General features: G+C 44.1%; 1 protein-coding gene across 10 annotated transcripts in view; it reads left to right on the top strand.

The window, feature by feature from the left end:
* IRF2 (interferon regulatory factor 2) overlaps positions 1–2,441 on the top strand; it is a 106,809-nt gene extending 104,368 nt beyond the window's left edge. For all 10 annotated transcript variants that reach the window (XM_088446980.1, XM_088446979.1, XM_088446981.1 and 7 more), the window contains one exon: positions 1,182–2,441. In XM_088446980.1, the coding sequence (XP_088303106.1) occupies positions 1,182–1,493 (312 nt within the window). In that variant the 3' untranslated portion in view covers positions 1,494–2,441. The remainder of the gene's footprint in view (positions 1–1,181) is intronic.
* Positions 2,442–16,304: the final 13,863 nt, after the last annotated feature.

Here is a 16,304-nt window from a genome sequence, read left to right as displayed (position 1 = left end):
CAGGGAGACTCCCTGAAATAGTAACAATCTCCCTAAAGAGCCTAGCAATCTCCCTGATTGCACCTTACCCCTATTATGAAGCTGTTATATTAAAAAAAACCAAATATATACATTTAAATGGCATCATTAGTATAGTTTCCCTGTATTGGTTATAAGGCACAATGATCCTTATGGCTAAATGCATTTTCTGAAAATATGTTTTCATCAACAAATCTTACTAACTGCTTTTGGGCTCGTTTACATTTGAAAGTAAATTTTATGATGCGCTTCTCTGATGTAGCAGTACACGTGACCTGTAACGCACGCTTATAGGTGCTGCTTTCAAAATCTCCCTGAAATGCTTTTTCAAAAGTAGGCAAGTATGCCACAAAGTGTTTTCACGGATTCACCATTTTTCATTATTGCAATGTTATGTTCCATTACAAGGCAGACTGCTTCATACCTATCACACAATAAGCGGATTGGCCTTTTATAGCACTCTTACCTCTATTATATAAAACAATAAGTCACCGTGCTCTGTGCATGTATTTTATGGAGGGAAATGGCTCCTATAATCTGTCAGTGTGGTTGTTAACTGATACATGATTACCATGCTGTTTTTCTGTCAATGTAAATAAAAATACAACATCTGTGTTTTTTTGTTTGTTTTTTAATCTGAGAGGAAGCTGCCATTTACAGTAACTTGCTTCATCAGGATTATAGACCGAGGAATGTAATAATAAGAAAATTATAATAATATGCACTACTGATAAATAATTATTAATATGAGAGCTAATAAATGCATACCCAAAAAGCAATGCATGCACATTACAACATATGTAAACTACAGTTATGCTGCAACTATAGCTATATGTTTCCGCTTCCATAAGGTTAAAAAAAATAATAATAATGAGCACTGGATTTTATTCGGCAGCTTTACAAATCATTGTCCGAAAATGGGAAAAAAAAACAGGACAACATAATTACAAAATCAAAATGAGCATAAAATAGTTTTGTGTGATTTTTGAAAACAGGATATTTTTTTCCTTTCAGTAAGTTATTTCTAGTTATGTCTGATGCTTACTTTTAGAAATTTCCCTCATTATAAAGTTCCACGAGGTGGACATTTTTTTTCTGATTATGTGAATGCATAATGATATAATAGTTTAACACAAATTTCTGTCTGTGTTTTTAAATTTAAGAGTCGATTACAAAGTCAAAAGATCAGTGAAAATAAAGAGTGTGTACGGACAGCAAGCCCGAGAGCTTTCCACAATCTCCCTGGCATGGCAACATTTGTAACGTCCAATAAGCCAGACCTCCAAGTCACGATAAAGGAGGAGAAGTGTCCCATGCCCTATAACAGTTCCTGGCCAGTATTTCAAGAAGGAACCCCTTTCTCACAGACAGCCAGTTCCTCCACATTAAACAACACTCGGAAGGACCATGAAACCAGAGCCACAGTTATTAAGAAAACGTCAGATGTCACTCAGCCGAGACTCAAGACATTCTAAGAGGACTTGTGTTATGAGTATTTTTTTTTTCTCATCTTTTTGTCCAGGAGAGGAAAACAAAGAAAGACCAATGAATTGTCATCATATTTAAGTCCCATTTACCTGCCTTTGAGGTGCTGTTAAAATGAAAGAAACTCAGCAAGTTGCTGTGGAGACCTAAGATTTTCTCAGGATTTATGACTACAGAGAAATCAGGACCAAGACAAAAAGTAAACACGACACAGGCCTTAGTGTGGACTAGAGAAATGTGAAATTGTTAGAATACTGTCATTTTCGTTAAAATAAGAAAAAAAAAGAATTCTATTGTAAATATGTATATTTTATCCCACAGTCTAGCACGTTGGCATACTGCTTGTGCACCTTACAAAACAGGCACTTACACAGGAGACATGGTCCCACAAATTGTAATAAGTTTCCACATTCTTGTTGTTAAACAAAAATAATTGTTCACTTGAGATCACAGTCAAGGCAAACAAGACAAGTGGCCTCCTGTATGAGTGATTGGTTTGTATAATGGATAATAAACCTCTTTACTGTGGATAGTAATTATTTAAAAACAAAAGCTTATTTTACTAACTTGCTCAAGCTTTGAGGTACAATAGGAATTTAGATATATTCAGAGTTCTTATATATTCCCCTAAAACTGAGTGTTTTAATATAAAATTAGGAAGATATGACTAATCTCTCCCAGAGCAAGATTTTTTTATGTTTTATACAGGGGATATTTAATTTGCGATATTACAAAATGAATATAATTTGTTTTTCGTTTTTATACATCAGATTTATTTTATGATTCAGTTTCATGTTTGCTAGCAAAAATTTTCTGAAAAGAAAAAAATAAGTAGCACATTTCCTAATTTTTGTTACCTGACATGAAACTGATATATTGCTCTAATCTGTAGAAAGCAAATTTATCCTGTGGATTGAGAAATAAATATTAATTGCAAATCTATTTGTTAAAAAAAATATATTGTTTGCCTCGATTTTATTGCTCGTCTCTGGGGAGTTTGTAATCTAAAGATGTGTATTGATGTGGAAAGAACTGCGTCTAAGTGGTCTACAAATATGACATCCCACGTACTGGTGACCAAGACCCATATGTACAGTAGAACCAAGTGGTGCTCGAGGTTCCTTTTTTCCCAACCTAAATCTTTAACTCTCTAAGGGCTCTATTTATTAACATTATTTTTACTAAAATAAAGTGAAAAAGGGTGTTTTCACACCCTTTTCACATTATTTTAGTTTCACCTGTAGTTATTACAGGGCAATTGGAGTAGAATTAGTAAAATTCTACTCCAACCCCCAGTATCACTTATTTTTAGTAAAGCAGATCGCATTTCCCATAATTGTAATGGGAAATGTGATCCGACCAGAGTTACTAAAAATAAACTGTAAAAAAATACCGGGGGAAGCCCTGTGATAATAACGCCACCTGGAGGTGGCGTTATCCAGGGTCTCCCCCGGTTACCGGGCTCCCACTCTGCTCTAACGGGGAGAGCAGAGCCGGGAGCCGGTACCAGTAATCAGCTATGTGGTCTATACAGACCGCAAGCTGATTGCTGTAAAAAAAATAAAAAAAAATGGAAACATTTTTTTTTTTTTTACTTACCTGAATCCAGGGACCGGTGATCGGGCCTTCGGTGATGGCTCCTCTCCGGTCAGCTGGTCTCCCACAGTGCACTGCTGCCCGGTCATCAGGTGATAGAGTCCCAGTGCAGTATGAGAGATCACCTGACTGGGAAGCCCGGAGAAGATCACCGGAGGCCAGGAGGACTGCAGGTAAGTGTAATGAAGGGAGGGGGGGTCGCGGGGGGGCCACGAACGCAGGGGGCGGGGCTTGGTGTCGGTGGGGGGTAGCAGCGACGGTGGGTCGGCGCATGCGCGGGCTCTTAGTCACGGTATTTTTTCCGAAAATACCGCGACTAGAGTGCAGATGGGATCCGCAGGGACAGAGCTTTATCGCAAGCTCTGTCCCTGCAAGGGATTTATAGTAAATCCCTGTGATATTGCCTGAATTCGCAATGCGAATTCACTCGGTAATATCACACTACAATCCGCATTCAATATGCGGATTGTAGTAAATAGAGCCCTAATACTTGTTTTTATTTATTTTAGACTCCCAATTAAATGCAAAATAAGTTTGGGAACTAAATAAGGTGTAACTTGGATCTTATGGCCTGGGCAAACTGTTGGTCACATGGCCGTCAGAGAACCCTACACATTACCAGCCTTTTAATACAAACTATATAGTTGATTGAAAGCTAAGGCAGTATTATCGGTTTATTAAATGTGAAGTAAAGCCCCCCCCCCTTTATCCCACATATTACTATGTTATATAACATACTAGTTAGCAGCCTGTCAAAATGACGGCCCATTGTTGCGCCGGCGAAAAGTCCTGTTTGAGCTCTTAAATGGGTCACTTTAGGTCATTTCTGCTCTCCAGATCTGAGGGCTGTGATTAGAAATGTCGGCGCCAGTGGCTGTACGCACCCGAATGGAGCAACAATTGAATTGCTCCATCAGGTGCCATCTTGTGGCTGCTGGCGCGCAAACACTTCAATTTTCCCCTTAGAGGAGCAGGGTTACATATATCTGTAGATATACAAATCTCTGTATAATGCCTTACACACACTATTGGTCTCTGCCCATACATTGCTACACTGTACACGCACCACAGAGATGACACATTGTATCATGGACCTGCCCATTACTGTCACCCTGCTCACTGTTGCTGGACAGTACTCTCATACTGTATATACATAATACGCAGCAGTGCGTCAAAATGACGGAACATTGTCGCACCCGCGAAAAGTCCTATTTGAGTGCTGAAACGGATCACTTTTCGGTCAGTTCTGCTCGTCAGCTTGGGGGGCATAACAGCACCATGCCCCCAGTGATATATAGAGATGAACTTCAAAGTGCACACTAACAGTAAATAGCCAGCGCCAGCTGCCTCACTACACACAGAGCCTGCAGACAGTCACGGAAGGGCAGGGCTAGCCAGCCACCTGTTAGTGTCACTGAGCAGCGCTGCGGGAGTCCGTATCCACGCAGTGCTGCTAAGAAATCCGTAACCCGATACAAACCATTACAGTGCGGTTTGCCGGTAAAGACCTTAAATAAAGGTACTGTACCGGCTAAAACGATACAATTGGAAGCTATGATAGCGGCGGCTGTGCGAATCCGAACAGAGCAACAATTGAATTGCTCCGTCGGGCACCATCCAGTGGCCGCCGGTGTGCAACACACTTTAATTCCCCTCATAGAGGTGAGGAGCAGTGTTAGCCTTTTATATATAGATATTATAAAATAATATATTACGCACACTACTAGGTATCCTCATGGAGGGGTCCATTCATTATGCTAATTATCGGGGAGCAGCAGCGGTGGATACAAAGCCACCGGAGCAATTCAACATTGCTCCAGTGTGGAGACAACTGATCCGAAAATGCTACCACGCATGCACGACCTCTGGCAGAAGGAGCTGGACGTGGGCAGTGGAATACGAATGGTCCGGTCCGGCAACAAATGCCATCTGAATATGGTAGAAGTTCCCACATTCAAACTCCGGAAATGTAATATTTTCAGAGTTTAGGTCCCCATACTAGTGTATGGGATGGCGTGCCACATCGGGGCTGAAAGGTAAGCAGGAGATATCTAAGATATTCCTGCGTTTCCTTTATACTGGATAGGCCTGACACTTATTTTCACTTATTTTTGTGTAAACTGTTAATTTTATTCATAATGACTTGCCTCGCCAGCGGGGTCCAGCGACGGTGTCCTCTGCTAAGCTGCTGGCAGCTACTCTGTGATGCGCATGCGTGGCGGTCAGTCTGTGCATGACTGTTTAAACTGGCGGGCACCTGGCAGTGCCTGAAAGGTTTCGCTGAAGCCGGAAAGGCTGCAGCCGGGTCCCCATTGCCGGCAATGGGGACCGCATTGCTCTCACCATCTAAAGATGTTTTTGTTATATACAGAAAGGATTACATGACCCCTTTAGCGAGTACTAAATGGGTTATGCATTGTTAAATGGGGCCCTATATCTTTTACATTTGGAATCCCTCTGTAAAATTCTGTGCTTGCCTCTTGTCACGTATAGAATTGTTTTATGAGGAGTGTTTAATAGATGAGAGAAAAAAAAATATGTACTACACACATTGCACTCAAATGTTTTTCGTCTGTTTTTTTAAATAAACTATGCTGAAGATGTATGACCCAGCGGCTAATGGCCGTTATTTGCGTGGACCCGCTTCACCTCCGGATCATGGTGAAGCGGGTCCTGATGTATTAACTCAGGTGCTAACTCACCTCTGGCAAATCGCACTTTCCCTCTTTCCACTTCTGACGGGGACTTGCAGTGCATCTGCGCATGCGCCGGTCAGAAATCCCTCAGCGGCACCCGCAACTAATTGGTGTGACAATGACAGCTGCAGCTGTCTGTACGGTAAGTGCCACTGACCATTCATACATTTGCCTGCACATTGGTGTACTATCTTGAAGATGGGGGAGAAGCGGTGTCAGTGCACCAGTAAACCCCATAATGCCCCTTCATACAACTTCCCCTATATTCTTAATCGACCCACCTTACAAACACCCCTTTTTGCCATTAACACATTTGTTTCTATAAAGCTACGTGAAGGGGTTTTTTTTAGTACAAAAAGAGGCTAATATAAATGCTTGTCTGGCACAACCAATACATTTTTAACCCTTTTTTAAATTATTATTTTTTTTAATTGTTCCATTTAAATTGTCAGCCTGCCTATGGGTTGAGTAGATATAATAGTCGCCAGCAACACTTGTTTTTGGCCACTAGACCAAGCCTAGTTCTGGCCCCCACTTTTAGCAAGCCATTTTCTGATAGTAATGTCAAAGTACTGTCATGGTGTTTGACCATGGCAGTACTAGGGTGTTGAAGGAGAAGGGTGTCAGTTTAGCCCGAGCCCAGTAAAACTATGATTGAGTGACAGATCAGGAGGAAAAAATTATCAACAGAGGAGATTTGTCTGGCCAGCCAAATGTACAGGAGACACGGAGGGGTTGATCTAAATTTTGTTGTCCGCCCCATGTTAAGTGGGGTTGAGTATGGGATGCCGGCGGTCGGAATACTGACACTATTAGGTAAGTACCCCAACGCTAGCTCTTACCACTAACCCTTCCTACCCGGTACCTTAACCCTCCCCCTAGTGCCTAACCCTTACCCTAACCCTAACCCCAGACACTTACCTTCGGGATGCCGCCGGTCAGGATTCTGGAGCTGGGATCCAGACGCCGGTATTTTGACCGTTGGCATCCCGTCTGCCGGAATGCTGACTATCTCCCGATAAGTGAGCCAGGGTTACCATACTTTCTCAATGTCTTAGAAAACTCCACTACGCCATGGTCAGAAACTGAACTCATAACCTCAGACATGCAAGGCAGTAATGCTAACCACTATGCCACTGTGCTGCTCAAGATGCAGTGATTTGAGAGATCACTGTATTGCAGATATGATTAATAAGTTTATTATAGTGTTTATGTGCCCTAAGGGATCGGAACAGCTTAAGGTCACTGATCACTGCCAAAACAGGTAAAGTTAGATTTAAGATTCATAAGCTACAGGGAGCAGCTCAGTGAGATAGCAGCAGGGTTGTTATGTGGGAACTGGATTAATTTTTAAAACAATTTCAGCTATAAATAAAATAAGCATTATATTTTTGCTTTATGCTGAAATAAATTAATTTATTTCTAGTTTCCTCTAAGAAGCCTTCTAGTCCTGGACTCCAATCACAGCCACGGAAAACGGTAAGGTATCTAACAATCAGAGCTGTAACTAGACTTTTTGGTGCCCTGTGCCAGAAAGAGCATTGGCGCCCCCCTCATTTTTCAAAGGAACATAATGCACCCAAAAAAGGGCCATGATTTCATGGGGAAGGGCCAGGGAAGAGATAGGAGAGGCCAGGAGATGCTGGGGATGAAATAAGAGGAAGCTACAAGCAAGAATGATAATAAACAGAAATTTGACAGGCCCAAACAGCGCCCCCTGACCTGTGGTGCCCTGTGCCATGGCACCGGCCGCACTACCCTAGCTACGGCCCTGCTAACAATGTCATTATTGAAGACTTTCTAGTCTATGGGTCAGTCTCAGAAATCTTTGCCATGAAGTATTTGGTTGGTTTGTCTGTTGTGAACCAAATAAACACACTTTGTCTTAATGGCTGGAGACTTCTTTTTTAATATTGATTCTCTTCTTCTCAAACACAGAGGTGTGTGACAGATGATGACTACCCAGTGCCCAGCTATTAATCCTGCGCCTCGTTTTTTTACCAGCTTCACAGCTACAGGACATCTGTGCACGTCAAGGTTGCCAAACTACGTTCAACGGAGAGGGGTGTTTTCTCCAAAGCGGCAGAACAAAATCAAAGACCTGTTCTATTTGATTTTTACTATGCCTGCCAAGTGTCAGCAAATTCTATTGTTTTGCCGTAACACCTGCACTTTTTCCTCTGCAGAGCAATTGGGTGTGATCATAATTTTTGTTAGAACTTTTAATGAGGTAGGAAAGTGTCAGCATAATTTAGTCTTACACTAGCCCTGTGTTAGTTCACTGTATTTAGTACTTCCAGCTTATAACATGAAGTGCGATTGGTCTGTTTACTTGTAGGAATGTCCATCAAACAATGCCTACACCTTGTGTTGTGATTGGAAATGCTTTTGGGGTCCATACACTGGGGCTATTAGGAGCTATGGTGATTGGTAGCTTTAGCCAGCCATCTTCCATTTTATTTGATTCACACATGTAGAGGAAAGGATATGCAGGCATGAGAGCTCATCTATTAATATTGCACTGAACCACAGCAATCAGATACTTATGTTCATCTTGCCCTAGGCATATATAAGGTAAGTGGTTATAGTGTTAAAGGCAATGTTCGTAAATGAACACTCTGGTGACTACTGGGCAGTAGGTAATATTGTAGATCATTAAAATCCCAAAAGGTTTGTTGACACTTTATTTTCTCTGCAGCTCATTGCAGATAAAGACCCTCAAGCCCAAGTTTAATGCGATACATTCTGGGGCTCGGATGGGCAACGCCATCATTAGATGGCGTGCCCAATCTATTTGCGACTCCCCCCGGGAGGGATCCATTCTGCATGCACAGAAGGACGCTAGAAGGGCTTCTGGATCATAAACCCGGGAAGTCCTATCGCAAAGGACAGCTCTTACAGGGAGAGCTGCCTTTTGTGATTTTATTCATGCATCTGGTGTTATTTACTCATGCATGCAATGCGATGCTTGATGCATCCCGCCCATATACAAATTTATCAATGCACGTTTTTGGGGACTATCCACAAATATAAAGCCAGTATTTATGTAGTGGGGCCACAGAAGATATATGATATCGCCTGTTTGGGATTGCAAAAGCATCATGGTGGCAGGTCCCAGTCATAGTTACGACTGGGACACTACGTTATGTCTTGTCTTTGTTACGGCTGTTGCAGGTAGCTGGAAATCCTGTCTAATCTGTTTTCAGCTCTAAACTGTAATCTTGCCTGTCTGTCTGTGTGCAGACTTCAGCTGCACACTAATTAATTGTTTCTCTGTGAACCCAACTGCACAATAGCCTGTCATTAGGAAAGGCTCTCTGCAGGGAATGGCTCTGATTGGATCCTACATCTCATAAGTTACAGCCAGCCCTGCACTCAGTGTCTGTTATACTGTCTGACTACCAGTATATGTTCCTCTGTGCACAGTTACCTGAGTTCTTGCCTGTCTACCTAGATCTACTATTATTTTATCCAGATCTTGTCAGTATTCAGCCTTGCAGTATTGTTACCACAGTCCAGTTAACTCGTGTCAGTCTGCATTTAGCTTATATTACCTGCAGTGTTTTCCACCCCACTGCCTCCAGTTTGGGTTACTGCCGCGTCTGAGTTCACCTGTCTGCTGTTTGGTTCCTGCACCTCGCCCTGCAACGCCGCATCTAGCCATGTCAGTGTATTCCCGGCTATCCTGCCAACAGTGTTCTCCACCTTGCTGCTTCCAGTTTGTGTCCCTGCCACGTCTGTGTACTCCTGTCTGCCATTTAGCCTTGAATTGTGTTATTACCATCACGGCTCAGTAGCCGCACATGGCCATTAAGGCCGCTCTGTTCGTTCCAGTCTTGTCACGGCCCTCAAGCCCGCCTTCGTGTATTCCAGTTGCACTCAGCTCTCAAAGCTGCATCTCTGCCAACTTCACATCAGCTCTCAAAGCTGCATCTCTGCCAAGTTCACATTCGCTTTCAAAGCTGCATCATGGCCTGCTAAGCCGCATCCTGAACTGTATCAGTATTCCTGTCTGTATACTTGCCACGTCATTTGTGCCCTGTCTGTTTCTTGTTTGTCTAATCCTTTGTCCGTAATCTTGCCAGTCTTGTCCTCGTCTGTTTCTTGCCAGTCCTGTCTTGTCTGAATCCTGCAATACCTCCGTCCAGGTCGATCCTGCCCTGCAGCTTATACTGTGTCTAGTTATTCCTTGTCTAGCATCCTAGCTGCACTACAGTCCCTAGACATTCCTTAGATCATAGTGACCTGCCGCTGCTAGTACACAGTGTTCTCTCTGTGTTGTGCCATCTTTCTGCAGCCTCACTCCAGCCAGCTCCAGTTGTGGAAGGACTGCCATTCCTCTACCCAGTCTGGTCCTTGGTCAGCAGTCCTGCGGTCTCCTCTCCGTGTGAGAACTGTAGCACAAAGTGCATATGATCAATAGCAAAACCGTGTCTGAACCCAGAAGTAATTAGTGATTTACTTTACGTTGCGCACACAAGGACAGGCTCCAATAAGAGCCTCTGTCCCTGGATATAATTAATGGTAAATTTGGGTGAGCTTTAAGTTCTCATTGCCATGATAAGCAGCAACAGGAAATTACAATGATCGGGACCAATTCCGGATCATTTATAAATATTCCTCATAATAACATAATACACACAGTGGGTATGTTCTATATATAGATGAAAGTACATTTACGTGCTCTAATAAAAATTAAAAAAAATTCTTGGCACATAGTACTGTACATGGGCACAAAATAACACTGGAATTTACAGTGTAACACATAACTTGCACTTGCAACTCATTCAGCCTGGAGAGACAGATTAGGGCATTCCTGTGCAAACTGAGAGCCTGATTCATTATGGATCGCAACTGCGATTCCACACGCACGCCCGATTGTTGTGTACTGCGCATGGGCATCACTGATTGTATGCAGAATCATTGCAGAGTGAATGACAGGAACTGAGCCTTTGGGGGTGTAGATGGGGGATGGTCGGCAAAACGCAGGTGTGTCATATATATATATATATTTAAATATATATACACATGTAAAGGCAGTGTGGGTGAATAAATAGTAGGCAGTGAGCAGGGTCTGAGGCAATCAGGTGGGAGGTGTAGGGCACTGAGGTGGGAGCAACAATCTTTCCTCATGCCCTCCCAGAGAGACGCACAGTTACCGGGTGAGGTTACAAGTCCGGACAGGGGGATCTAGCAGCCACCACTCCGAAATATGCTCAATCCTACCGTTAGTGTTCGGCTGCTCGGCCGCCACTGAAGCTGTCCCAGCCAGCTCCGTCTGGCACCCAGAAGTGCCCGCCATCCAGAGCAGACGCCAGTTTCCGGATTGTGTTCCCAAGTGGAACGCAAAATCATGTGAGCGGCCGGCTGATGTGAGACGGACAGGCCAGCAGTAAGTGGTGCCAGGGGGAAAGGGAGCCCCAGGAGGTGGAGCAGGTGCCATCGGGGTAGGGCTGAGTGGCCACTAATCCAATGTCTGGCGGCCTGGAAGATATGCAGAGGACACTCCCCGGCCACTCAGTTTGTTACAAGGGCTTCAAGGACAGCAACACTGAATATCCTTGTTACACAAACTGAGCTGCCTGGGAGCATCCTCTGCATGTCTCCCGGGTGCCGAATGCAACTGGCGGCCCCATAACGCTAAAATTGTACCGGTCCGGGGGGCAGATGGCACCCTGCCCCCCGGCCCAGCCCGCCACTGGGTGGGGAGAAGCGTCTGCACTATTCCTACTGACTAAGCACTGCCCCTGGCAAAAGTGCAGCCCATTCTGCAGGTCTACAGGGACCAGCAGCCGGCCCAAAGTGCTGAAAATGGGACTGGCCCAGGGGCATCTGTCACCCCTCCCCCTGACCCAGCCCACCTCTGGTGCCAGGATGGATGGCCTGCCTTGTTCTTTCTACTCTAGCTTATTTGACAGGTTCAACTGTCAGTCAACAGCCCAGCCACACCCCCAGCTCCGGCTCACATACAGTGAAGTCAGAACTGCAGGAACTGCATGTTACAGATGAATGCTCCCAGGTCTCAGGGATGCTGCAGGTGGCCAGCGGGGACACAGATAGCAGTAGGGTGACACTACTAGACCTGATAATGGGGACCCGGACCCTGATGTGAGACAATGCACACATATATATATACGCCTATGCAGACCCGAACACACTTTGTATGTATCACACCCAGGCCCGCCAAGAGCCGTAGCGGGCCTCGGTAATAGGCGGCGTGGCCTAATCGCGGGTGGCGTGGTCACGCCCCCTTCCCGAGAAAAAAAAAGATTTGCAGCGCTCTGAGCCCCCTCAGCCCGGCGCAAAGCCAGGGGGGGGCGCGATCAGTGTGATTGCTCCCCCGCACAGGCATAGGAGACTGCTGTGGCTGCTGCTCAGCAGCCACGAGCAGTCTCCAACTGCAGCTCAGCACACGCTGTGTGCTGGGCTGCTGTGAGGGGGGGAGCGGCGCCGGACCCCTCAGGAAGCCCGGGTCCGGGTAATCTGTACCAGCTCCCCCCCACTCTCGGCGCCCCTGATCACACCTTATCACTGGAGATGTGGAATAGGAGTGGGAGGGGTATCCTTGTTTAGGCAAGGTGATGTAAGGGCATGTACACACAAATACAGCCTAGAAAAACATCAAGTAAGCTCTCCAGCCCTTCGGCGAACTGCCTTCTGTTACAGCCAAATATTTCACATTTTGACTCATCAGTCCAGAGCACTTATTTTGCAACACCCCAGTTCCTATGTTTTTGTGCATAGTTAAGTTGCTTGGCCTTGATTCCACGTCGAAGCTATGGCTTTTGGCCACAATTCTTCCATGAAGACCACTTTTGGCCAGACATTTCTTCGAACAGTAGATGGGTGTACCCGGGTCTTACTGGTTTCTTCCAGTTCTGAGCCGAAGGGCTGTAGAGCGGTACAATAATGAGTGTCTGCATGCAACAGTGAAGCATGGTGGTGGTTCCTTGCAAGTTTGGGGCTGCACTTCACCAAATGGAGTTGGGGATTTGGTCAGGATTAATGGCGTCCTCAATGCTGAGAAATACAGGCAATACCATCAGGGAGGCATCTGATTGGCTCCAAATGTATTCTGCAGCAGGACAATGACCCCAAACATACAGCCAATGTCATTAAGAACTATCTTCAGTGTAAAGAAGAACAAGGAGTCCTGGAAGTGATTATATGGCCCCCACAGAGTCCTGATCTCAACATCATCAAGTCTGTCTGGGATTACATAAAGAGACAGAAGGATTTGAGCAAGCCTACATCCACAGACGATCTGTGGTTAGTTCTCCAAGATGTTTGGAACAACCTCCCTGCCGAGTTCCTTCAAAAACTGTGTGCAAGTATACCTAGCAGAATGTAATAATTGATGCTGTTTTGAAGGCAAAGGGTGGTCACACCAAATATTAATTTGATTTTCATTTATCTTCTGTTCATTCACTTTGCATTTTGTTAATTGATAAAAAATTAACTATTAACACTTCTATTTTTGAAAGCATTCTTACTTTGCAGCATTTTTTTCTACACCTGTCTAAAACTTTTGCACAGTACTGGATATTTTATATATAACAGATACATAATGGTGGTAAGGTGCAATCAGGGAAATTGCTAGACTCTTCAGGGAGTTCTTGAGATTGCTACTATTTCAGGGAGTCTCCCTGGCAATCAGGGAGAGTTGGCAAGTATGAGTGAATGTAATGCTGCAATATATATATATATATATATATATATATATAAATATATATATATATAAAAAAATAGGGTTAGGGCAGGGGTAGCAACCCTGGTCCTCGAGAGCTACCAACAGTGCATGTTTTCCAGGTCTCCTTACAGAATCACAAGTGAAACAATTAGCTCCACCTGTGGATCTTCTCAAATGTGTTATATCCCTTTTACACCGGAGCTAAAACCCGGATTTTTGAAGGGTTAACCCGGTCAGCTCCCTGGTGTAAAAGGGCAGAGGGTTGGATCGCCGGGTCGAGTGACCCGGCAATCCAACCCAGGTAACTAGCAGGGTTTAACATGGGCGTAGCCCGTTAAACCCTGCTATGAGAACAGCGCACGCCGGGTCACGATGACCTGGAGTGCGCTGCTAGCCGGCCGATTGGTCCGGCTTCAGTGGCGCTTGGAGATGACGTCATCTCCAAGCGTCCACTTTCACTCCGCAAAAGCCGGGTCTATGCAGACCCGACTGCGGTGTGAGCGGCGCTGACTCGGGAATATCCCGAGTCAGCGCCGGCAAAATTCCGGGTCTGATCCGGATAGGAACTTTGTTCCAACTCCGGGTCAGACCCGGAATTTAGGTGGAAAAGGGGTATTAGTGAGTAATGAATACACCTGAGCACCAGCTAGGTGGTCTGGAAAACTTGAACTGTTAGTAGTTCTCGAGGACCGAGGTTAGCTAGCCCTGGGTTAGGGTAATCCAATGACACACCGGGTCCTCAGCTCATGCCTAAATCGTCTAGCAGGTGATCAGGTTCTGGGCCTGCATTTGTTTTCCCCTGCTTTATTAGTAACCACTCCCCACTCTCCGATGCAGAAACACAGAAGAGTCAGTAATACCCCTTTTACACCAGACCTTAAACCCGGGTTATAGCAGGGTTAACCCGGGTAGCTCTTTGGTGTAAAAGTCAAGTGACCCAGCAATCCAACCCAGGTAACTTGCAGGGTTTTATACGGGAATAACCCATGAAACCCTGCAGTGTAAACGTCGTGATCCGAGTCACGATGACCTGTATCGTGCCGCATGCCTGCCGCTTGGCCGGCTTCAGTGGCGCTTGGAGATGACATCATCTCCATGCGTCCACTTCGACGCCGGAAAAGCTGGGTTTCTGCAGACCCGTCTCCGGTGTGAACGGTGCCTACTTGGGAATATCTTGAGTCGGCGCCGGCTAAATTCCAGGTCTGATCCAGCTTGGGACCCTGTTCCAACCTCCGGGTCAGACCCAGAATTTAGGTGTAAAAGCAGTATTAAATTACGGATACATCTTTGTAAAAAAAAAAAAAACATTACCATTCAGGATTGTATATATCATGTGCCCATTACATGTGAAATGTGATGCTGGAAAAGGGGTTTTGGCCCCAATTCAAGAATAAATGAGTGTTTTGTTGCAATTTGTGGGATGGAAGCCCCAAAGTGAGAAGTATCTAGTAGTCCTTTAAATATAAGGTAACTTATTATTGTGCAATTTAATTTAAATATATAACATGCTTCAGACTCAATCAGAACTAAGCACAGCTTTGCTAATTTCTAAGTAACAAACTCTTTTCCTGCTAAGAGTATTAATCATCAAACTTGGGAAATTGCAAGATAGGAGGAGGGTTAATAGAACATTAAAAATGAAAATATATAAAGCACAAAGGATAAATATCTTGAACAACAGGTGTAACTGCTTTAACTAGCTATTTGGGTGTTTTAGACAAGTTTAAAATCACCATAAAAACAGGACCTGCTTTGCATTTGAGCTATTTTCTGCAATATATTTTAAACTGTGTGGTTACAATGTACAACTGAAGACACATTACATTGTTTGAAGGGTGCCTTGAAATGTATTTGCCTTCAGAAGATATCAAATTCAAAGTGTAAAATATGTCCTACTACAGGTATTAATGATTGTCAGGAAGATACACAGGGCCTGGTACTGTAAGGATTATAATTGCAAAGATGATCCTACTATTAATTCTCTTAGAATCAGTTTCTTAGACCAGTACCCCCTGGCCGCCCGTTTGCTTTATTTGTACCCCCAGCATCTGCAAAGCATAAAATTTAGTGAAGTCACTGGATTGGTCATCCCATAGATTTGAGGTCTGGTTTATAATGTGGTGGTGGTGGTGATAGGGAATTATTGCAATATAGTATATCAGGAGAACTGATAATAATATTCTACAGCTGGGATTTTAGCTGAGAATGATGAAACCTTTACTCATACTGTTGCAGTTATGAAGCTGTAATTTATAGTGAACTTAACAATGACTTATTGCTCCTCTAGTGGCCAATTCTATTAAGACGTCATTTCCAGACCACTCAAGATGGTTCAATATAAATTAGCTTATAAACAACCTCTAAACATATTGATTACCACAAGTCTAGCACACAGAATTTCTGTATTGCTTTTGCCAGAGTCGTCATAATGACCTGTGTCTAGTTTAGTGCACTGCAAATGGGGGTCAACTGGTCAATGGTTTTCACGGATTACTTGTGTTCATACAATGTCAATTGTTGAAGTTTATCGCTGTATTGTAGATCGGTCACTAGAATGCTCTATCATACATTAGAACACTGGTTCTCAAACTCAGTCCTCAGGACCCCACACAGGTCATGTTTTCCAGGTTACCCAGCAGGTGCACAGGTGTATTCATCACTCACAAACACATTTTAAAAGATCCACAGGTGAAGCTAATTATTTCACTTTTGATTCTGTGATGAGAGACGGAAAACATGCACTGTTTGGGGTCCTGAGGACCGAGTTTGAGAACCACTGCATTAGAATGATCCCTAGCGGTCACTAGAATCCTCCATGT

Source organism: Taudactylus pleione, unplaced genomic scaffold (assembly GCF_031769625.1).
Source record: "Taudactylus pleione unplaced genomic scaffold, aTauple2 ptg000408l, whole genome shotgun sequence".
Taxonomy (NCBI): domain Eukaryota; kingdom Metazoa; phylum Chordata; class Amphibia; order Anura; family Myobatrachidae; genus Taudactylus; species Taudactylus pleione.
Note: the sequence above shows the minus strand (reverse complement) of the source record. Positions and strands in the feature narration are given on the sequence as shown.